Source organism: Seriola lalandi, unplaced genomic scaffold, assembly GCF_002814215.2.
Source record: "Seriola lalandi dorsalis isolate HSWRI2012SDOR001 ecotype SW California unplaced genomic scaffold, Sedor1 jcf7180002054646, whole genome shotgun sequence".
Taxonomy (NCBI): Eukaryota; Metazoa; Chordata; class Actinopteri; order Carangiformes; family Carangidae; genus Seriola; species Seriola lalandi.
This window is the reverse complement of record NW_019525199.1, coordinates 703,487-727,451: the sequence shown is the minus strand read 5'-3', so window position 1 is coordinate 727,451 and position 23,965 is coordinate 703,487. Positions and strand designations below refer to the sequence as shown.

The following is a 23,965-nucleotide window of genomic DNA, read 5'->3' as shown; positions in this document are numbered from 1 at the left end:
GGGGGGGGGGGGGGGTAGCTGGCTAGCATTACCAGCTATCACTTTTTGTCTTAGTGAAAAACGAGGACAAACAGAAGGTGACATGGGCGGGCTAACTTGCTGTCATGATTTCACAAGATTGCTAAATAACAAGTGGGGGGGGGGGGGCTAGCTGGCATTAGCAGCTGTGACAACCAGACAATAATTGTGAAAATAATGATGACATTGCTAACAATGATAATAGCTGCAATAAATGATAATGATGATAACAGCATTGGTCATTGATGAATGAATTTGATGATTTCATTACAAGATTGCAAATAACAAGTGGGGGGCCAGCTTGCTGACATCTTTACTGATGAATGAATTTAACAAGTTATTAGATTGCAAGATAATGTAATAATAATGTAATGTAAAAAAGTGAGCACTTTCTAAATGCACTGTATGTGTAACTGATTGATCTGTCCAACAGCCGTCTCTAGTATTCTTTCCCACCAGGGAGTTTCTCTAGGATGAGGTTTAATTCACGCAGAGTACATGTTCTTACAGCTGCTTTCACACCACTGCTGTGTGTGTGTGTGTGTGTGTGTGTGTGTGTGTGTGTGTACACTAAATTCACACACAATATTAACATTAACGCCACTTCTTCGAGGTGGACCCCCGGAGGTGCCTGTTGTCTCATTGAGGCATAGCGGTCCTCGCTGGAGGGGAAGCACAGGATGCTCGGCCTGACTGTTGCCAAGGTGATCCAGAGGATCTCCTGGGAGGAGTGGAGGCTCCACTGTTGGTGGAGGACACATGGGGCAGAGGAGACGGTCCTCCTCATCCAGGATCTCCACGTCACCCTGGACGTCTCTTACCTGGATTCTCTCTGCATCCAGGACACATGGAGACACAGAGGAGCCTCACCTGCATTCAGGACCCAGCAGGTGCAGCTGTACACAGAGACAGGTAGACTGACAAAGGGCGGGGTCAGCCTTCTGGTTTCCACTTTAACCACTTCATCCCAGATACATGCAGTGTGTCTCAGAGCTTGTGATTCAGTATATTGTGTATTATCATTTCACGCAAACATAAAACTTGTGATCCAAAACCCTTTTCCTCAAGCCAGTGCCAAGTACTTCCAAGCTCCTGACAACACCTGCCAGACAGAGCAGGAGGAAGAGCGAGTTGTCTTCCCTGTCCCTCTCCCTTCCCAGTTTCCAGAGGTGAGATTCACTTCAGATATCACTGTTTCCTCTAATCAATATCAGATCTATATTAACACACACTGCTCTCTTATTATCTTTCAGCTGTCTTCTTGGACTGAACTTTAGCTCTGCAAACTGGGCCAGTGTTAGCCGCCGGGTGGAGGCTGTTTGTAACCAGCTCTGCGTCTTCACCCGGTGGCCACGTGGTCCAGAGGAACTGTGAGGACTCGCTGGTCATTCAGTCTCAAGGATTATGTGGCATCAGAGAGGCAGTGCTGGCCGGCCCCAGGTTGATGGCTCAGACCAACATCCAGCTCTTTGAATTAAAAGTCTCAACATGGTAAGAGGGAATTATTGGCTGTTGTACAAAACCATATGAAATTTATACTGCCAAACACAGAAGCACAGACACTTTCAAAATAAGAGTCTCAAAAATGTAAGAGGTAAGGTAGGTCATCAAGTTATCTTCTATATGGGGATGTAGTGGTAAAGCTTTGTTGCAGATCAAGTTATGTAAGGACATGTACATGTGTGTGTACATGTCTCTCTGTGGTTGTGGGGACAAATTTGTGTTTGAAACCATCAGTGTGAGGTTATTGTGTTCAGTCGTCACAGCTTCAAAAGGCTTTCTGAGGGACAGCTGCAGTGACTGAGGTCAGTGTCAGGATGAGTCTCTACGACATGAATGAAACTGAAAGTCACGTCCTTTGTGCAGATTGAAACGAGGAGTGAAGTTCAGGCACCAAGCAGCAGGAACATTCAAAAGTTCTCCAGGAGCTTTCTAGTTGTTTATTATTCTCTGAACTCAGTGTTCACAGATTCAGTTACTTGCCTTTTACTTCATTTCTACTGTTGTTGATAGATGACAGCTACAACATTTGAAGAGCAGAATGTGTTCATCTCCAGCACAGTCACCACCTTCACAGGTGAAATTATTGACCAGTTTAACATGAAACGGTGTTCAGTAGGAAACAGATGGAACTGACCCACCAGAACTGCAACCTGGAGCAGAACCAGACTCTTCATAGATGTGATGCTGTGACCTCAGAGACGGATGTGTTCACCTCACACACTCTTTAGTGTGAACTGAACACTGACAGTTCAGGTTGTGAAGCAGGTGTCAGTGTAGTACAGCTCATGTACATTAGTTTTATTCAGAACTTAATTGTTGTCATTGAAAAGGTTTTTAATAAATAAACCTTCTGTGACTAAATTGTAGAGTGTTTCTTCATATTTACCATCTGCCTCATGATGAATCTAACAGTCACTTTGGTGAATTAGTGTTTTCATTGTTATTAAAATTGGTAAGTTCATAAGAGAAATTAGAAAAGCACAAACTGTAGTATCTGTCTCTAGATCCTGTGTTGTCACTGTTGAAGGACGGACCCATTTAAACATTTCTATCATGTTTGTTGTTGATTAAATCAACATAGAAAGTCTTTGATTAATTACAAATTGTGTTGTGATTTCTACACTGTGCTGCTGCTACTGTTAAAATTCACACCAGACACGCTCCATAAAAACCATCAACAAAGCAAAGCTTCATAAGAAACTTTATTTCACATTAAAACTGCATTAATTTCAACAATTTACAATCAACTGGAGACGTGAACAAACGAATGTAATGAATGGATGAATTAAATGTGTGCAATTTACAATCAACTGTAACTGACAAATTAAAAATAAAATACCGTTGTGAATGAGGGTGCAGGAGAACTTCACTGTCACAAGACAAGTTTGCATAATAAAGAGAGGTAGATAAATCTTATTTAGTAACAAGTATAAATTATAGTAGAGATGTAAAATAATCCTTCATAGCTCAGTGAGGACGGAGCAACAGTCTGACAGGTCGACTGGAAGCTGTTGCAGCCGTCCATAAGTGATGGAGGGAAGGTGCAAAAAGTCCAGGAGCCGTTATTCATCATCAGTCTTAGTGTTAGAAAACGTTTTACACTGTGGTTTTACAGTTTAACGTTAGCACACATGCTAACTTCAGCTACAATAACAAGTTACTCCTCACATATATGATATTTGCCAAATGGATGTTGGATGTGTGCAATTAGCCTGTAAGACTAATGTAACAGTTGAGACAGCTAACCGTGTTAGCAGCATCTTAGCACGGCTCAACCAGGAGCCTGTTGCTGTCAGGTTGCTGATGCAGGTGGGTTTACCTGGTGTCCTCGAGGACACAGGTCAGATCCACCCCTCCCTCCTCCCCAGCTCCACCCTCTCATCCAAACATGGTTTTTTTGCTGGCTCCAAAAAATTAAGCCAAATTCGAGGTTTCAAAACGGCAGTTCACAAGCCAATGGGTGACGTCACGACAGTTTGCCACTTGACACAGACACGGTGCAGTAAACAGAACACCATATGTTAGTGTTTGACCGACCGAAGATCTAGTTTATTGAACAATGTTCCCTGAGCTGATGGAATCTGGTGCCACAGCAAATGAATTGGTGATTGTCAAGTTTGTACTGTTTTCTTTTATGGTAAATGATGCACAAACACACAGACTAGTAAAGTCCAGACAGGAAGAGAACAGCAAGAAGCTCCTGAGTTCAGCTTCAACCCTGGTTCTTTCCTGCAGTGTTGCATGTTCTCCTTGTGTTTCCTCCAGGACTCTGATCACTAGAACTAAGACATGTACATTTAATTAATTGAGGACTCTAAATTGTCCAGAGATTTGAATGTGTGTGTGAGTGTGTGTTGTTGTGTGATAAACCATTTTCCTGCTTTCCTTCCAGTGCATGCTGGGATAGATTCCAGTATTTCAAACTTTTTTTGTTTACAATTTGAATCTTTGATGTAATGAAAAAAAGTTTGCTATATTTGCACCCAGAATTACAAAGTTTGAATGTAGAAGTCACATAGATATAAAACTAATAACATTTTCGCTAAAATTACAGAGAAAATCTTTAAAATGTTAGAATGGACATTAACCTTTATAATAATAAGCTACACTTTTAATTACAGATAATTACTGTCATTTTACATTGATTTTTATGTTATTTAAGAAAGCAGAAAAATACAGTATAAATAATACAGTAATTTTTCTTTACAAAAATGGGAAATAAATGTAATTCAATATTATTGGCATGATGCTTAAAATAGAAGCTTTTAATTTTACAGACTTTTGTACACAATTTTAAAAAACTGAAAATTACTGTTAGAAAACAAAATTAGTTTTTTTTTTTTTACAGTGTACGACTTTGAAAATTAAATGTCAAACAGCATTTCCATTTTAATTTTAATATCAAGATCCATGAATTATATTGAATTATAGCATTTCCTATTTTAATTTTTACTCAAACATCACATGCTGTGCATATGTGGAAAATGATGGTGCTATTGTGGAATTACTTTTTAATTTTCAAGTTTACATTATCATTTTAATTTAGTCCACTTTAGGCTTCCACAAGTTGCATCTTGATTGTTTCTTACTGGTCCTCACTCCATCAAAGCTCCACCCAGCTCCACCCTGAAGAAAAGATCTAATCAGACAGAGTCAGTGGAAACGCCTGAATGTATGAGTCCGGCTCTTTCTTTTTTACATGGCTGAATATATTTAAATAATATAATTACGATTTAATACTGTTACTGTTTTCAAACTGTTCTTTTTTTTTCAAGATACACGAGACTTTGTGAGTTTTGACATGCTACCAAAGTACACAACAACATCGCGAGACCACGTGGTGACTGCAGATTGTGTGTTATCACTCCTCGATATTATTTTTATTCATAGTGATTTTAAACCAGAAAAAAAAACCACAGACCGTCCTGTTAAAGTCTGTAAAAACACGCATTACTGTCAACACAGGATATATTTTATTTTGTAAAATACCATGTTTCTAATAGGTGACGCTGTAAATAGTCCCGCCTTTCCTGTTGCCTGATTGGCTTGGCGAAACCGTTCCAGCGCTCTGATTGGCTCCCAATTACACAACACAGTTCCGCAGATCTAGTCTGTTTGTGTTTTGACGTTTTTTTTTTTGTAGAGAACCCCTCAAACCGCCACACAAGTTCAAAACCAAGGAGACTGTCAGCGTTCAACGCCTCGGTTCGTAACTACAGTCACTTGACAATAACGTCTTGTTGAAACGTGACAAACGCATCTCCTCCTGAGCGGTTTCTACTGTGTCGTTTTATCACTACAGGGGAGTTATATCGGCTAACGCTAGCTAGCTAAGTTAGCCGCTTGGGTCCACATCCACCAGTACAACTTTAGCATTAGCCAATAGCTGTATTGTGTTTACATGACAGTTATCTTAAGTACCGCCCGTGTGGGTATGCTAGTTGTTAGCGGTGCATGCTAGTTGAATACATGTTGAGGATATCTAACCGAGGCTAAAACAGCCGAGCTTGTTAGTGTGGTTTGCGACAGAAGCTCATCTCTTTATCAGTCCATGGAAACGCTGTTTACTGCATGTCTGTCTGTCCTGTTGTTGACATCCTACAGCGTTTGGTCAGTGTGATAGTCAGCTCATGCATGCACCGTTAATGGACTTGTTAAAATACGTGAACTCTACTGTTTAATGCACCAACACCTTCTTTCATTAGTCAACAGTTATGGTTAATTTTGGTAGAAAAGGTAGAGGAATGTAAATATGTGGTATATCCTAACTGTGTATGTTTTCACTGGCACACGTCAGTCTTACCAGAGGAATCAGTCATATATCATCCTGCATATCCTTGACTTTAAAGTGGCAGCATGGAAGATTTTCATTTAAATAAGTGTCTTTTAATCCCACTGATGAAATCATATAGGAAGTCATTGCATTTCACAGCTGTATGAATTGGGTGTCTGGCATGACTCGTGTGCAAAATCACAAGAAACTGGAATCAAAAACAAACCTTATAATGAAATAGAGATCTTTGAGGCTGCTACCTTAAGTTTTGATTTGCTTGATAGTAGTTAGTAGTGGCAGCAGTGTCTTTCAGCCATGTCCTCGAGCTGCTCATTGAGCATCCTTAGGTGCTGACAGGCCAGGGTCTCCTTGCGGTTTCACCTGCCTGGGTTGCTACACAAAGTTAGATGACGCCTGAAGTAATAAACTGAAAATTTGACTGTTAGGAGTATAGTTCCCTCATCACAACAGTGACGTGACATGTCTGCAGGCTTCCAGTTGTTGCTGTCTCCCTACACCTAAATAATAATATGTTTTGAATGGGGTTTGGTGTTACTTGTTCTGGTTGATGACCAGGTGCCTCTTTGCCAGGTCAACACAGCTGATTGTACTGTGTTATACAGACAGGTGTTTCTACTGTGTAGTCTACACTCACTGATATAATGAGGACAAAATAATAGAACTACCTCAATATAGAATATGGATGTGTGCGAGACTGCATTAGGTTTAGCTAGGTCCTCAGACTGCAGATAAAGGTCAGTGCATTTATTCTAAGCCTTTACTTGTCCCCCAGGTTTATAATGTAGTTTTGATTCTTTCCATGTGTGTTGATTAAAGTCCAGTGGTTGAGTATGAATCATGAAATCATATTAAAATTCAGAGCATTAAGAAGAACAGGTTGAACTCTGTGCTAATTTTTGAGGATGCTGTTATTGACTGTTCCACCCTGCATTGTGTAAATGCAGCCAATTTTTGCATGCTGCAGAAAAACAGAACAATTTGTTTGTCAGTGAACATTAGTATGATTGCAGACTAATTATTCATTCTGTTTGCTGTCATCATGTTAAGATCTGTCTTTGTACCTTTTCAGGATAATAAAAAAAAAAAGCAACGGAAGACACAATGGCGTCCGACTCTCCACGCAGACCAAGTCGCTGTGCTGGAGGGGTTCTGGTGCGAGCGCAAGCTGCAACGTGAGGACAGAATTTCTTATTGTCATTTTATTATAAAGATAATGCACTGTAACTGCTTGAAATACATGTTATCTTGTTTTTAAACTAATGTAGTTGCCCTTCATGTAGACTATTAGTACTGCAGTATAATGCTCAATACATTTTGACATGGCTAACTACAGTTGTGGAAACACTGATGGTGCTGTGACTGAGTTACGTTGATAAGTGCTTCATCATTAGCGCTGACGTGAGCTTTTTTCTGTCACAGGGAGCAGTCGTACATGGAAAGTGTTGTGACCTTCCTGCAGGATGTGGTCCCTCAGGTATTTTATCCTGCCATTTATTCACTCACACTAACAGCTGTAAGTTATATTACTGATTTAATTAGTTCAGCTTGATGATGATGATGACGAGGCGGCTACAGAAAGAGTTTAATTTGCGGCGACATCTGACAGTGCACAGCAGTGTTGATCAGCATGTAACACACTCTGTATATAATCAGCATATATGATGGAAAAGTTCTGTTGTGATGTAGGTAATGAAATTGTGCGGCACGGTGATGCATTTAGATTATGAGAGAGACTGAAGAATCCAACCCTGTGATACGAGCCACAGGTGCGTCTCCTGAATCAGTACCACCCACAGCGACAGGTGTAGCGCACCTTTGGCTTTAAGACAGAGCAAAGAGGGTTTATAGCAGTGATGATGCTGCTGAAGTAAAGCTCAGAAAGACTGATTGACATGTGATGTGCATTGTTTTATTTAGAAATATGAAGTGTATGAGTCAACTTTAACCCGTGCTGTAGTGTTAAAAAAGTAAACTAAAATATTAAATCTCATTACATGAAAATCGCAATACATATCCAATCGGGAGTTCAGCATATCGTCCCAGCCGGAGATAACAATGGTACAGAACAAAAATCTAGAAAACAACAACATGTTTCATAAGTGGAGGGATTTGACTATTTTACCAAACTACTTTAAGTGACCTGAACGATCAGTAGCAGCTTCGATTAGAAACAATTCAGGGAGCGTTTCATACACAAGATCTACACCCTCTCCCAGTAGTCTTTCTTTACTTTGAGGGTTTATTCTGCTGCAAAGATCCTTTTACAGGTCAACTCAATAATGTAATAATAATTGTTGTTGTTGTGTATATTTTGCTCATTGTCTTTGTCTGGGTTTGAACTACAGGCGTACACTGGGGCTCCGCCCACCGACGAAAAAGAGAAAATAATTTGGGTTCGATTTGAGAAAGCTGACATCAACGGTGAGTGTTTCACTTCACTGTCAGAAGTTAATGCCTTACACTTGTCTTCTGTAAATACAAGCAGCTTTCTAAACCATGAGTGTTTTCTGTCTATAACTGTTAAAAATCTAAGAAAATAATGTAAATTTAAACTGTTGAATCAAAGTTTGGCTACAACAAAAAATGTATTTATTATGCTTTTAAATCTGGTGACGTTCAAGATATGTGGTTGTCACCTTTTATTCTTGTAGATCGCAGTTATGGCACAATTTGCATGACACAAAAAGTTAATGCAAGATTGATATTGATAAAAGTGGAATGAAACTAGGATGTGGAGCAGCGACAGGAAGACCTTAAATTCAGAAGAATGAAAGTTAAGGACGAATTGAAGAAGATATTTCTGACTGAAGTAAAAAAAAGGAGAGAATTCAGATTATATAAATCACATTTGCAATCATGTAAGAAAGCCTAATGTAAATCTGTTCTGGGGTTCATCTCAGTGAAAATATTTAATTCATGTGTGGCCTGTTTTGTTTGATTATTCAACACATCCTCTTCATAAACTTTATTACTGTCTCACTCTCTTTGTGCACAGACACTTCCCGCAACCCAGAGTTAATGGAGATGCACAGTGGAACCACGGACCCTCCCCTCTGCCTCATGATCGGCTACACCGACGGGATGCAGATCTGGGGCGTATCTGTAAGTCACACACCCGACGGGCCTGTGAACCTGCGGCCTCGTCTCATACCACGCTCCGTTTTCAGATACATGTGCTCAGAAACTTAGACCAAAATCTCTTAAGGTTTTATTTTTCAATATATGAGAGATATATTCCATGTTTATTTTAAGATATACAACACACAGATGACCTGAAAAAATCCTTTTCAAATGACCTCATTATGTGATGACATGCAGAAACCTTAACTGTGTGAAGCACCAGTAACGGTTACCAAGCTAAGAGACCAACAGCCTGTCCCTCACCCTGTCAGTGGACATCTTAACACTTGGTCATGTGTTGTTGTGTAATGTAAACGTTATGTCCTCGCTGGGGTTCAAAGGTCATACACTGTTGGAATCATTTGCTGACCCTGGAACGTGTCTGGACGTGTCCGACATTCAACATGCTGATAATTGATTAATGTTTCACCTTTAAATAAGTCGATTTTGCGGATTTTAGTGTTTGTTTGAACCGTCATTCATTGTTCACAGAACATTGATGACTACATTTGCTGATAACAGAGCAGTTCTTTGAGATTCTCGTGAATAAAATACAACATAGTTAAAGCCACAACAACCACTGCAAAAAAAAGATCAGAATATTAGAATATGGTTTTCATAAATATATTCCAACCTTGATTTAAAGTAGGTATGAGTAACTTAAGCTAAGTGGAGCTCTCATTATAAATGTATAAAAATATGACCAAAAACAATAATATACTGTATGTATGATACTGGAGTTCCTTCAACTAATGCTGACATTTTTAATCACCTCAGCTGTGATGGAGCTGCATGTGGTTCCTGCTCTTCACTGTTTAAATGCAGTACATTGTCTGGTCCACTAGGTGGCAGCGTTGACCACGTTTTGGGCAGTACGTGATTCCAACAGTAGCATTCACCCCTCGACCCAGGGCTCTAACACAGGTCCTCAAATCGACTGACAGGTTCTGTCTTCATCTCAGACGGAAGCGCAGCCAAACAAAAAGTTGCTTTTGGAGTCGAGCAGAATGGAAATGACAAAAGTTTAATAGATTCCTGACGCTGAAATGCATCAGACTGATCTTAGTTTCTCTGTTGAGCACAGGAGTAAAATGGCAGTTGTTGTTTAGCTTCGTGGGTCAGTTTTGCTGATCAGTGTCCACAGAGCAACTTACAGTATCAGCATGAAATCTGGGTGCATCAACTAAACAAAAATATAAACAAATACTCACAAACTATATTCACAGTTTGCAGTTTATTAGGAACACCTAGCTAAAACAAATGCAGTCTAATCCTGCAATAAATCCTTCCTCATTAATGTTATAATTTGTTTTATATACCTATTTGACTTTATGGTAATTTTAAATGAAGTAGTGTGTGGTGCTGATGAATTGTATTGCATTGTATGGACAGGTGTTTCTATTATTTCTCCACCATTCATATCAGTGACAGCTTAGTTTATTCATATAGCAGCACTCAGAAATAAGGCAAAGTGCTTTACACAGGCATCCAAATACATTAAAAATAAAACATAAAGATGACATTAAAACTGCATTTAAACAATTAAATAATCTAAATAAAGGGACACCTCTCTGTAAACTGCAGTACAGCTCAAGAGCGGCACAAACTGCGTCCTCCACGACGACCACACAGTCGAAGCAGCGCCGCTCTAAAGCAGTAAAAAACTGAACGAATGAACAGTCTATAATAATATCATTCATGTGGATGAGTCACTGTAGAAAAAGATGCATAATTACAGTATGAAGCATTAATGATCTGAAGGTTGTTACAGGAAATTGAGACAGGTCATAGACCAAATTAAAGTCCAATCAAACACCACAAATTACATCAGTGGAAACTACCATCCAGTAATACTAAGAATAATTATCATTTATTGATGTTAAAGTATTAGTTGTGGGGCTGATTTAATGGGTAGCCTGCTTTTAGATTGTGTTGTACGCAAACTTAATTTAATCCATAATACTATTTAACACATACTGCGTGTTATTCCTGCATCAGCCTGCTCCTGATCTGATGTGAAGTGTGGCCACAAGATGGAGACCTTCTGATGAGCTGGGACATAATGACAAGGGTGATCTGGGTTAACATGACCTCTGTTATTTACAGATCAGATGCGAACCACAGAGACTGGATCATATATTAAATAAACACATTAAAACAAACGTCAAAAAGCCATACGAACTAACATTCCTGCACAACACGGGCGTACTGTAGTCGTATGTTTGAAATGCATTCCTCCATTCAAACATGTTCTGGTGAGCGGGCGGCGAGCAGCTCGGGCAAAGATCTCTCATTTAGAAAATTCTCTTCTTTTAAAGTCAGTCCTGGAAAATCATTAGAAGATTTCGCCTGCTCCGTGACTTAACAAATTACCCACAACCCCGCGAAGGCTTCACTCACCGGGTATCACCTTTCATGTAGACGCTGTCACTGAAACATGCAAACTTCACATACATCCTGTGAGATCTAAACACACCAGAGTCCTTAATCAGCCTCTTTATAAACATCCAAGGGCCGCGGGTAGAGGGACACACTCTTTGCTCTCTACCCGTGAACACACACATCGGCCACTGTGATGTGGCAGCTCCTTTTCGCTGCTGGAAGGTTTTTCTCTTGCAGTTATTATGGAGGATTACAGCTGTTTCAGCCACACTACACACACCCAGTTAAATATAAGCTTTGCTCTGCCTCTCAGTTTCAGCTGAACCTGACACCGTTTCTGATTCACACCACCGCTCGCCCCCGGCCTCTTATCACATGCTGTCCTTCCCTCATTGTTTCCTTTCAGTTTTGAAAGTTTACGGGATGTTTCTGGGCTGCGTTTTTTCGCAGGGTTTTAAGTAAGCACAGAGGGTGCCTCGGTTTCTGGCTCTTGAGTGGCTGTGAAGTGTTTGTGACAGTTGCTAAGCCAACACCCTCTGTAATGGCCCCGGCAGAGTGCGAGCGTACACGTGTACACACATGCTTTCACACACTCGTGGAACGGGGACTTCTGACCGGCTATATGGACGCTGACAGAGGTGTTTAGGCGATGAAGATCACTGTCGCCTCACACTGGAGAGGTGTCATCCACCGCCGCCTGATAAGAGGCAGACTGTCGTGGACTAATTGTCTGTCTGCGTACGTGTTGAGATGAAATGACCTGCTGGGAAGACAGGTGTCTGCGGCAAGTGTCAGTGTTAATGCTCGTGCTGTGGACCTGGAGCTGTATTACACAAATGTTCTCAGTCCATAATGCAGATTTAGGCCAGAGGGATCTTTATATATGGCATAAAATAAAATAAAAAGACAGACACTGAAACTGTGCAACCGACGCTTCAGTTTTTTCATTGTGCGTTAGTGATTTTTATTCTCCGGCTGAATATCATTACATTACATACATCGTTACATATGGAAAAAGTATAAAATCTGTTTTGGCTTTACCCTCATTTCAACTCGTTTGAGTATTAGATATTGATATTATAATAAAAAGTGTTGAAGCTGCACAGGATACATTCATTCAACCAATCAACAGTGGGTGATATTTTAGGCTGTTTGACAGTAGCAGTCTGTTTATAAATGTTGCTGCAGAGTAAATTATCTTTCTTAATTTAAGGGGAAGTAAACGATCGCTCCCTCCACCTCACCTCTTCTGTTCCCTATTGCTTTATCCTGTCCCTTCATTTAACCTGTGTTGGTGTCAGCTGTGAGCGACAGTGTGAGTATCTCAGCTGTAATTCCTTAATAAACAGGTGCTTAATGGAAATGAAGAAGATGTTTCATATCTGAAGCCTGGGCCTGAAAATAATTTTAAAGTCTGGAACACATCAATGAAAAATGGAAATAATAAGTTGTAGTCGAGGTCAGTTAAACAAACCCGCATTCTTGGTTACACAACATAGAAATTGTTAATAGCCAGTATTGATTTGGGAATTGAACATGTGCTAAACATTGCTTATTTATTTGATTTAACCTTTATTTAACCAGGAAGTTCCTCAAGATCAAAAAATCTCTTTTTTAAAAGGAGACCTGGCCAAGATAAAACAGCATTACAAGGTTACAAATATGATCCAACTGAGCATATCAAATGCTGCAGTTCTTTATTTTTAAGTTATTTTTTGGGGAATTTTATGCCTTTTAATAGATGGAGACAGACAGGAAATACAGGGAGAGAGAGCAGGGGAGTGACATGCAGTAAATTAACTAACCGTTCGCCTATCGGGTCACCAGAATACTACAATTGTTTTCAGGGTTGTACAGCCAGTTTACTATGTGATAGATAGTGTCATGGTGTAGATGTGATGCAGTCCACGCTGCCTGTTCTTCAGGGTGTTCAGCATGTGTACAGTCTGTGAGGGAGTTCATCTCTGGATGCCTCGCTTAAAAATAGCCATTTAATACCTGTTTGCTTTGCAGCTCGACGTCACCGTGCTGCGGCGGTCCGGCGCTCGGTGCTTTTCCGCGTTGTGAAAACCCCGCGAACAGGCACCCGTTACTGTATGATCCCTAAAGCACCTGCTCCCGCCAAACCTCCCAATATGTCCCGCACTGTGTTAGCGAGCGTGCTCACTTGTGAATATGGCCCAGATATCGGTTCACAGCTTATGGCATTACATTTGAGAGATTAAAACAAGAGGAGCAGACACACTGTGATTCCACAAAAGCATCCGAGCTACAAATGAAATGAATATAATGAATAACTATATGCAGGGAAAACAACTTTGAAAAAGCAATTTGGCATATTGCATACGCCAGGCCGCTAATGTAATGGTGGGAATGTTGCGGATGGCAGTGGATGTCACACAGAGCCATGTAAGACGAGGATGAGCAGCGGGGTAATGCACAATAACCCGGCGCATTAACCTCCGGCCCTCCCCTCCTCTCGTTTTAATCCAGCAAATTCCATTATTCTCCCTCGCAGGTCCATTTGTCTGTATGGGAATCCTGCCCTGCTGCCAGCCTCCTTTTTTTATTCCTGCTATCAGTGCTCGTATAACCTGCTCGTGTCTCCAGTGTTAATCTACCACTGCCGGGCCTCAAGCACTTTGAATAAAAACACGGCTCCAAATCCGCCACTTTGAAAAGGCTACTAATTGCACAAAAGAGCGATCATCCCCTCAGATGGGTTTAAAGACTTAAAACAAACAGATTAAATCACTAGTAAAGTGATAATGCAGGCTTCAGTGTAATTTAACGCATAAAAGAATAACAAAAGTGGGGCATTCTGCGCTTAGAACAACGTGCCATTACACACGCCAGACACTGCCAAGAGCCACACAGGCCATTGACCTAATATACTGGCATCACATATGAACACATGAAGCCTGAACCGAGCCAGACACACACACACACACACACACACACACACACACACACACATCTATTAAAATGCTTTACACTGCGGTAATTCTGCTGTAATAAAGAGCAGAAATGCAGCAAACTTTAAAATCCTCTCTAACAGGAAAACCTTTAGTGTTTATCCCTAAATGTAATTTTTAAGCCTGTGCAAATGTGCTGGAATGCACTTGTTTGATCAGCGAAGCTGCTTGATGAACAGAGGTTTGAGTAGTAAAAGACTCGCACAGCTTTTACATTGAACACCAGCCATTAAACCATCACGCACTTTAACAAACAGCTGCTGATTTCTCATTTCTCTGCACATTTCTATGCTCAGTGTTGTATAATAATTGGTGACATGTTGATAGGGTTGGGTGTTGACAACCCCCCCGTGCTGTCCACATCCACCTCCACCTCCACACACACACACACACACACACACACACACACACACACACGCACACAAACACACATTATACATAAACACGCATAATTTACAATCTCATCAGAAACCTGTTGAGCACTCGAGTCAGACCTCTCGTCTTTATCCTTTTTATGGTCGTGCAATCAAAAGTGGAGAGCAGTCTTGGGAGATTTTAAAAATCTACTGGAAACACTGGTTGGAGTGTTCTTGGTGCTTACAGTCAGACTGGGACAGAGAGAGACATCATGGGCTCCTGCCTACTTGGCATCAGCCCGTATCCCCAACCCTTCCTTGTTGGCTGCATCACAGTGAGTGTAGGAAGCTCGTTTCCACTGCGATGCCGCTGGGCCTTTTATTCTGTCCTCAGTAGATTTTGCTTTGTGGTTTGGCTGGAACTTCAACCACCAGACCGCCCTCGTTCCTCATCCTCCGTTCTTTGCCTGCCCTCCTCTCTCTCTGTCTCTCTATGACGAGTCGATTCCACACAGTTGGAATAGATTATTTTTCTTACAGTGCGAACAAATAAATTATTTGTCCTTGTGCTTTGTTGTTCTGCACAAATCTCCCAAGACCTATATACTTCGTGGTTATTTCACACATTATTCCCTACTTTATAGAGACTGCAATGCATGCTGGTCCCAGGGTAATTGTTGATTAAGACCAAATAAAGGTGGCGTTTCCAGACACACAGCAAAATGTCTGATGCCCTTGATGGTAACCTGTGAATTTTTGGACCTGGAGTTGCACTATGTGTGAGTTTATGGGCATGCACGAGGCACATGGGTAATACAATACACATTACTACCTCCCTGTTCCACTGACCTGAAAGTGGCTGTAATCTGCCAGAATCTTCCGTCATGCACCAAAGGCAGAGAAGAAGACTGCTGGCTGGTAAACATGAAAAAAACTACTGGATTTAAAATATTCAAATGCTGAATGTTTAATGCAGAAGCCTTTCAGCACAATGGTTTGACCTCAAGGATACACTCAAGTCCAGCGACTGTAAACATAACTTTTGTTTGTGTACAATAAAACTCCACAGGGCCTCTTTAAAACAAGACATCTGTAAATGCAGCCACAGGTAGACAACATGTCTGGACTGTGTAATGCCTGAATCTGTGTTTTTTTAAAGCTTAACATTAAGTCTGATGTCTGAGCGGATTGTCTCTCGTCTCCGATGGACCTGATATATGAACTAATACATTATCCTGTTTTTTCTTATCTATGTTTCAGTTGGCGGGAGAAGCCCAGGAGCTGTTCTCGGTGCGCCACGGTCCTGTCCGAGCCGCTCGCATTCTCCCAGCGCCTTATATCAGTGAGTATCCTCTGCGCCTGAACACAGATCTGCCGTCTTTGAAGTACACGCTCCACATTCTGACTTCAAATGAGGCGTCGCTAAATCTGCATGTTTACTTTAATAATAATGTTTAACTCTCAATACAGACTTTTATTGTGCCATGGGTGAATATTATATATTTACAGACGCATGTGATATTTTTTCATAATATCGATTTAAAAAAAAAAAACTAATTTATATTATTACTAAAAAACACCTGAAACATAAAATACAATAATATAATTATATATTATTTAAAAAGAACAACTGAATCATAAAATGCAATGATATGATTGTGTATATTTCCATGTGAAGGACTGTTCTGGTTGAACGATGGTAGAAAATGTATTTAGTTTTAGCTCATGATGACACTCTCGTGAGCCACGGGTTAGCTGGTTAGCTCAACTAACAGCTGGTTCGCTCAACTAACAGCTAACCTACCAGCACTGAAGCTCACTCACTTCAACGATATGTGTTGCTTGTTCACTTTGTACAAAAGCCAAAGTATATAAATGACAAGTTTTGGTTTTAGAGGGAGTTACGTGCAGGACTGTTTCTTGGCTGGGAGCGGTGACTTCCTGTCGTCATTTTGAAGTTTCCAGACTTTCATTGGAGACGCCATTTACGACACAGATATGGGAGTGATATTTATTTTCTCATCAAACTCTCAGCGAAATAAAAAAAAAAAAAAAAAGATGAATGTGTTTTTAAAGAACATATAAACAAATGAAGCAAAAACTTCCAACTTTCAACAAGGGTCAAATCACAGTATCTGTTTTTTATTCTACTGCAGCAGCTCCAAGACAAAACAACAAGAGTAATAACTCAGCTCAGCTGTTTTTGCCTTGAACTGCTCCTCTTAGCTTTATTTTTCAACATCCATCTTCCAAATCCACAGAGGTGGTAAAGACATGTACAATACCTTTCTTATATCCTGCAGTTTTTCTACATAATTTTAAACGCTGTGTCCTAGAAAAAAAAATCACTTTGGTTAACTTGATTTCACCATTCAAGGTCGACACTTAAAATTAAATGTTGTATGGCTCATCCTAATGCAGTTTTGGGTTGTGGGCATTTTAAGTGGTGCTACATCATTAAAATTAAAGAGTGCTCCATGCTGCCTCATCCTAATGTTGAAGTCAGTCTACGATTATTGTTGGCCTGCTCTTAGTCCGTGGTGGCGAGCCTCTGAAGTCAGGGCTGCTTTGCTGCCAAAGCTCTGCTGGAAACCGATCACTGTGCCTTCACTGTTCTGTTAGTGATCTCTGTCTGACTCCCCTAAATCTTCTCTGTAAGATTCTTTAATATTTTGTTTAGGTAGATGTGCATGTTATGGATGCTGCTTCCCTCCCCTGTTTACATTTGCCATTTGTAACCTATACCTCGTCTTCTCCCAGATTTTCTCCCCCCCCCCCTTCATACTGTATCTGGCGCTGCCTAATGCCATTTTAGATTCCCCAAACATTAAAAATGAATCTAACTTTTAGATGTCAGCCTCTCTTAAAAGAGCATGGGCTTCTTTGTCGCTGCCATTTTGCAGCAGACTCAAACAGTCATACAGGGAGACATCTAAAGTAGAAGAGGAGGAGGAGATACCAATCCTTCTATCAATAAACAATAATGTAATGCTGCCAGAAGATGTGTTGCATTAATAGTAAGTGGCAAAAGTCATTCTGGGAAAGTAATAAATCAACTAATATATGCAGAAGATGACACGAAAGGTTGGAGAAATGTGGGTATGTTAAATATTAGATTACAACAGATCAACCCCTGGAATGCATTGAGCATAACAAATTGATGATGCCTAACAGAATAAGAGTATTTGAGAGGAGATGCTTTTGTTTTATTCTCTGAAGTCATACCTTCACCCTTTGTGTCAGCAGCACTGCGCTCACATTGTATTGTGTAAGCTTCACTGAGGTGGAAGAGTTGGTGTAATGATGTCTTCTGCGTATCTTTTGGAAATTCAGCTAAAATTTATATTAAATTTGGACGAGATTTCCATTGCATAGTTATTGTATTACTGAACATAATTTGGTTGCCATGACAGCCTGAGAAGCATGATAGCTAGAGCGGTTGACAAAAATCATGTATTGAACAAATGCAAAGACAATGAGTTTCAAAGGAATTTTATTTCAAGAGACAGGACAGTTAGGGAAGAGAGAGGGCATGACATGCAGCAAAGGGCCTGAGTCAGATTTGAACCCAGGTCGCTGCGGTAACGACCGAGCCTAAATAGTATGCTCTCCACCAGGTGAGCCACTGGGGCGCCCCTTAAAAGGGAATTTTTATAGTTTCTTTGCTGAGTCCTTCATTATGACATTATGTCTACTCTGAGAATTACATTTTAAAAAACACTGATGGGAAACCTCCCAGTGTGTTCTGCATCTTGCGAACTTACCCTCACTTGCGTCTGGACGATGCAGGTGAGCAGAGGGTGGAGTGAAGCTTGGCCTTACTTCAACCTGTGAAGGTGCCCAGCAGCTGGCGCTAAGCACCGACTGCGGCAGCTGAGATTCATCAAAGAGAGTCTGTCTGTAACCTAAACCTCGTCTAGTTGTGATTAATGAACATGGCAGCTGCGCGGCTGTTAGCGGTAGCTAAGTTATCAAACACACAAAAGAAAAGAAAACTGTTGATTGTTATTTGTTTTAATCAGGATGATGTCGTCTACTCTTCGTTGACATTCCTCAGACATTCCCATCAGTTTTGCACCTGTTTGGTTGGGAGAAGTTAAACCTTTATTATCCCGATTGTTTGGTGAAGGTTGATGACTTCATGTACTGCCAGCATGGCTCCACCCAACTGCACAGAGCCTTTATTTTATGTGCAGAAATGTGCTCCGCATGCTATTTGTAGCCACACAGTAAAACTGAATGGCCTTGCAGTGAGAAGACTTACTTGGCACTGACATTTGCAACATCAGGAAAATAAATAAAAATAAAGAAAAGAGGATGAACATCACCCAAGTGGAAATTTTAATTGCGTTTTCATCCTTAAATAACATTTTAAACAACAAATATTGCCTCAGTTTTTGCAGGATTTCTCTAACTGAAAAGAATATTGTTGATTCCTTCTAGTTTCACATGTTTTGAGTTTCCGACATGACTAATGCATTACTGCTTCCCTCTGGCACAAATGAAAATTACAGGACACAGGATGAACATAGGCATATTTCAGAATGGATGTATTGAACGCGTTCTTTATCCACGCCGCAAAATTTATTGTCCCAGTTCTAAAGTTTCACATAAGATGCAGTTATATTTCATAATGTCAACCAAATGTTCTGTAAACGGCCTTAAATTATTCCTATACAATTGTCATTTTTTCCCATCAATCTACACTCACTAACTTATGATGACAAAAACTGAAATCTCTCATTTATAGAAATATTCAGATGCTTTGCTGTGGTGCTCCAGATTGTGGTCACGTGAGATTTGTCTACAACTTAACTGGAGTCCCACCTCTGTCAAAACCAAGGCATGAAGTTGAAGGAACCCTCCGTAGGCCTCCATGATAAAATTGTGCTGAGGCATAGATCAGGGCAAACCATTTCATGTGGGTTTGGCCTCTTCCTAAGGTTGGCCGGGCAAGAAGATCGTTTGTCAGGGTGACCAAAAACCCAACGGTCACTTTAACAGAGCTCAGAAGTTCTCTGCAGAGATGGAAGAACCTGCTGGAAGGACGACCATCTCAGCAGCTCTCCATCAATCAGACCTTCATGGTAGATGGAAACCACTTTGAGTAAAAATCATATAACAACCTGCTTGTATTTCATCAAACGACATTTAAAGGACTCTGGGAGCATGAGGAAGGAGATTCTCTTGGCTTATAAGGCAAAATTTTAACTTATTGGGCACAACTCCAAAACACTATGGTCAAGCAAACACCAAATCACCTGGCTAATACCGTCTCTATGGTGAAGGGTGGCCTAACCTGAGACTGGTGCGATTATTCAACTTTCAGCACGATAATGACCTGAAGCGTACCGCCAAGACGAGGCTGGAGTGTCTTCAGGACGAGTCTCTGACTGTCCTTGAGTGTCCCAGTCAAAGTCCAGACTTAAACCCTAGAGAGCATCTGTAGAAAGATCTGAACATGGCAGTTCCCAGACATTTCCCACAGACTTACCAAGAAGACTCAAAGTTGTAACTGCTGCCAAAGAAACTTCTTCAAACTATTAAATGTAAATGAGAGATTTCAGTGTTTCGTTTTTTATAAATGATCAAAAAGATTTTAAAAACATGTTGTCATTTGTTATTATTGGTTACCAGGTGTCGACTGATGGGTAAAAATGGCAGATTCATCCAGTTGCAATTAGATCTACAAGAGTAGTGTGCAAAAACTGAAGGGGTCAGACTACTTTCTGAAGCCACTGTATTTATTAAAATTTCTACTCCCACACCAACCTAATCTACTTAATGTTTCCACATCCTCTTGTCATATTAGCTGGTGTATCAACAACATTAAAACATTTCATTTCAGTTATACTGGCTCCTCATATAGTGAAACCTTCAAAGTGATGGCAAACAAATGTTGCACTGGTTGCATTGTGTCATTTCCAGACACTGGAGAGTTGAGTGCTGTATGAATACCAGTTTTCATATCCTCAAAGCCTTGGTGCAAATGGTTTAGTTGTTCCACTGATTAGATCCTTTCCAGACATGAAGTTTAAATTTAATCTCTGCAGGTGTCAATCAGTGCTGTGAAAGCTGCCGTATAGCCCCGCTGGTTTGTGGCATTTTTTTCGGTGAGAAAATCGCCTTTTTGTTCTCCGTCCATGTTCCGGTCTTTTGGCAGATTTCAACAACACACAATGGCAGCATTTAAAGAGCGCTGGAAGTGGATGAAAGCAAACCACAGTAATAAGAAGCAGCAGATAGCCTCGACACATGAGGAGAGCAATTCTCTCAGCAGAAAATAAATATGAATTGTACTACTGGAGGGAAGGACACTGATTGCAATCTGCTAGGGCGCAAACAGTGTTGCACTGTGGTGAGCCATTAAAAGGCCAATTGTCCGGGATGCAAGGCCGTGGGTGGGCGGACTTAGAAATGCCCGAAAATAGGTGTTGAATATAATAAGGCAAGGTTCCCCTTTCCTAGAATAGAGAAGGAAGTGCTGCTTTTCTAAAGGGAGTAAATGCATTTATCCACATCCTCTCTGGAGTTTACAACCTATGATCTTCCGTTGTCTTGCAAAATGAGGCAACATTGTTCCCTTAATTGATAACAAATGAGCATTGAGGAAATGTGAATATAAATATATATATATATATATATATATATATAGTGTATGTGTACTGTAAGTCGTTGTGCTCTTTTTCAGTGGAGGTCAGTTTATATGTCTTCACAATGGAGCTACACTTGGGATGCTCCCACACTGTAAAAGTACGTCTCTGAAGTTTTTTAACAATAAACACGTTGTCTATAAGGTTTCAGGCCATGTTTGGTATTATCTAAACACGCACCCATCCTCACTGTTACATTCAAGCATGCACAAGTCCACATAGAAGTCAGCAGTGCTTGCTTCAGTTACCGTCCAGTAACAGTACTGTTACAGTAGTAATCAAATGAAAGTTTCTCAATTCACGCAATGTTGCGTTTTTTCCCCCCAGAATGTTTTTTAGTAAATGTACCATTTCACAGAGTCTCCAAGAGTCATATTTATGTTACGGCTCAATATCTTGAGTGGGACTGATGTCTGATGACAGAAACACGAAAGAAGAAAAGACCTTGTCGGGAGTGTAAAAGGCTGGTAGGGAAGGCACTTCTGCTCTCACGCCATACCACAGGAACTCAGGCTGATTACTGTCAAGCCTCAAATTACAGTCCTCTAAAGGGTAACATCTTCTTCAATCTAAGCACCCCCATCCCCTCAATCCCCTGATCCCCCGCCTGTCTTCAAGAATGACACAATTAGGGAAAATATGGGATAAGTCCACTAAATGCAACATGTTTTCTATTCATTTTTTAAATATGCCTGCCCTGTTTTTACTGTGGTGTAATTCCACCCTGAAACCCAAAAAACCAACAAGGAGATAGACAGAAAATCATACTCTGTTTTGCAAAATTCAAAAGATTTCTCCGGCTTATTTCAGTTCTGTCATTTATTTTTTAATTATATTTTTCTGGAAAAGGTTTTTTTTTTTTTTTTTTTTTTTAAATCATTTTCCTTTCATTCATTCAGACATTTCTTCTAAACCTTTTACACAGTAGAGAATCAGAGAAAAAAGTAGAACTCCAAAGTCTTTACAGCACGGGGATTCAGTGTCATGGTCCAGTAACTTGCAAAACAAGGCCTGATTTGGAGGGGGGTGGATTCTCCCTTCATCAAAAATGTTTGATGACCATAATTGAATTACAGGGCAACAGTAGTAATGTAATCAGCACGTTTCCTGTCATGGTAATAGGCTGCCTGTTGAACGAGGGTGGGCAGCACTAGAGGCCTCACATGTGAAGAATGTCCCTCTTTGTTGTGTGCAGATCACTCTGTTTCTCATCTGCCTCTTTCTCTGACTCCTCGTCCCTCTCAGGTCCTCTGAAGATGGACAGTTTTGCTGACAAGAGGCCCCTGCTGGGGGTTTGCAAGAGCACAGGGTCCTCCGGGTGAGTTCACACATCGTAGTAAAACTGAACACTCTGCTTCTCTTTTCCCATGTGCTGCTGTGAGTCTGAGTTTGTATTTACTGATTAGAGAACCATCAACCACATACAAAGGGGGAGAGGGGGGGGTCAGGCCTGGTAAAACCTTTATGGAGTTTTTGACCGATGTGGTGGCCCCGCCATCTGAACTTGTCCTGGCATGTCTGATGGCCGAAGACGAGGTGCTCGTCAGCGGCACTTCGTCGACTCAAAGCTGGGGGTCGTGTTTTAACCAACAGATGTCGATTGGGATTTTTCCAACAGTTCCAACCAAGCTGCTACCTGATGCTTAGGTCCGGCGGGGGTTCAACTTAGGCCAGGTGGCCCGCCAGGCTTGGAATACACTACCGGAAACCCTAAACAAATGTGAAATACACAACACTGATTAAAATAAACCATTTAAATAGCACCACAATGTCCCCCAATGCATGTATCATTGAAGGCAAATGTGCATTTCAATTATACAGCTTAGTTTAACACGTAAACACAAATGGGCCTTAAATTGAACCTTGAGGGACACCACAGTGTAATATGTGTGTCGAAGACTAGCAGTTCCCAGAAACAGACAGTTGTATGCCTCTACTAAATGAGGACACCTTGTTGTGCATTGCCACAGCAGGTCAGTACATAATCACTCATGGTTAGTTTGGCCAAAATCAATCAAACTAAACTTTTTAACTATTATACTTTGATTTGTTGGATGAATTCTGGCCATTTATACAAAGCCAAAGGTTAAAAAACATTTACAACGCTCTTCATCATCACAACAACAAAAAAAGCCCAAAAAACGAAAAAACATGACTTGGTCTTCTCTCTTCTCATTCTGACTAATGAAAACCAAGTGACAATATAAGCTCATATTCATATTTGTTGGTTCAGTCTTGACCCTTTGCTCTTTTCCAGAGGCCTGAGGGAATAAAGTTGTTCGAAGGATCTTGAAACTTAATTGACTTGCTGTTAAATTGCAGTGTGACCCAATGAAACAAGGACTTTAAGATACAAGTAAATCCTTATTGGGCTACGTTCAGGGGGGATCTACGTAAGTACACACTGACCAGAAAGACGTGGACTAAAGCAGCATGTGTTGTTTTATCTGTCAAAAGTGCAGAGTCAGAGGAAAGAGGAACACAATTCCTATAACTGAAAGTAATTTTCTGTTAATAACAAGAGACATCAAAGGACACCCAACTTCTTATTATGAACCCTTCACATGCACCCGACCGGAGCTGAGCCAGTGATGTGGGCTTAGTAACTGTGATTCATAGGTTCTTAGTGGCACTGTGGCTGGAATGTGAGCAGTACCTGAACCC

At 40.7% G+C, this 23,965-nt stretch overlaps 1 protein-coding gene across 2 annotated transcripts in view; it reads left to right on the top strand.

Annotated features, from left to right (window-relative positions):
- The first annotated feature begins 5,129 nt into the window (after positions 1-5,129).
- Positions 5,130-23,965, top strand: part of bcas3 (BCAS3 microtubule associated cell migration factor) — a 313,054-nt gene continuing 294,218 nt past the window's right edge. For both annotated transcript variants that reach the window (XM_023420499.2, XM_087177759.1), the window contains exons 1-7: positions 5,130-5,226; positions 6,885-6,987; positions 7,235-7,289; positions 8,161-8,236; positions 8,811-8,917; positions 15,909-15,990; positions 22,547-22,619. In XM_023420499.2, the coding sequence (XP_023276267.1) occupies positions 6,917-6,987; positions 7,235-7,289; positions 8,161-8,236; positions 8,811-8,917; positions 15,909-15,990; positions 22,547-22,619 (464 nt within the window). In that variant the 5' untranslated portion in view covers positions 5,130-5,226; positions 6,885-6,916. The remainder of the gene's footprint in view (positions 5,227-6,884; positions 6,988-7,234; positions 7,290-8,160; positions 8,237-8,810; positions 8,918-15,908; positions 15,991-22,546; positions 22,620-23,965) is intronic.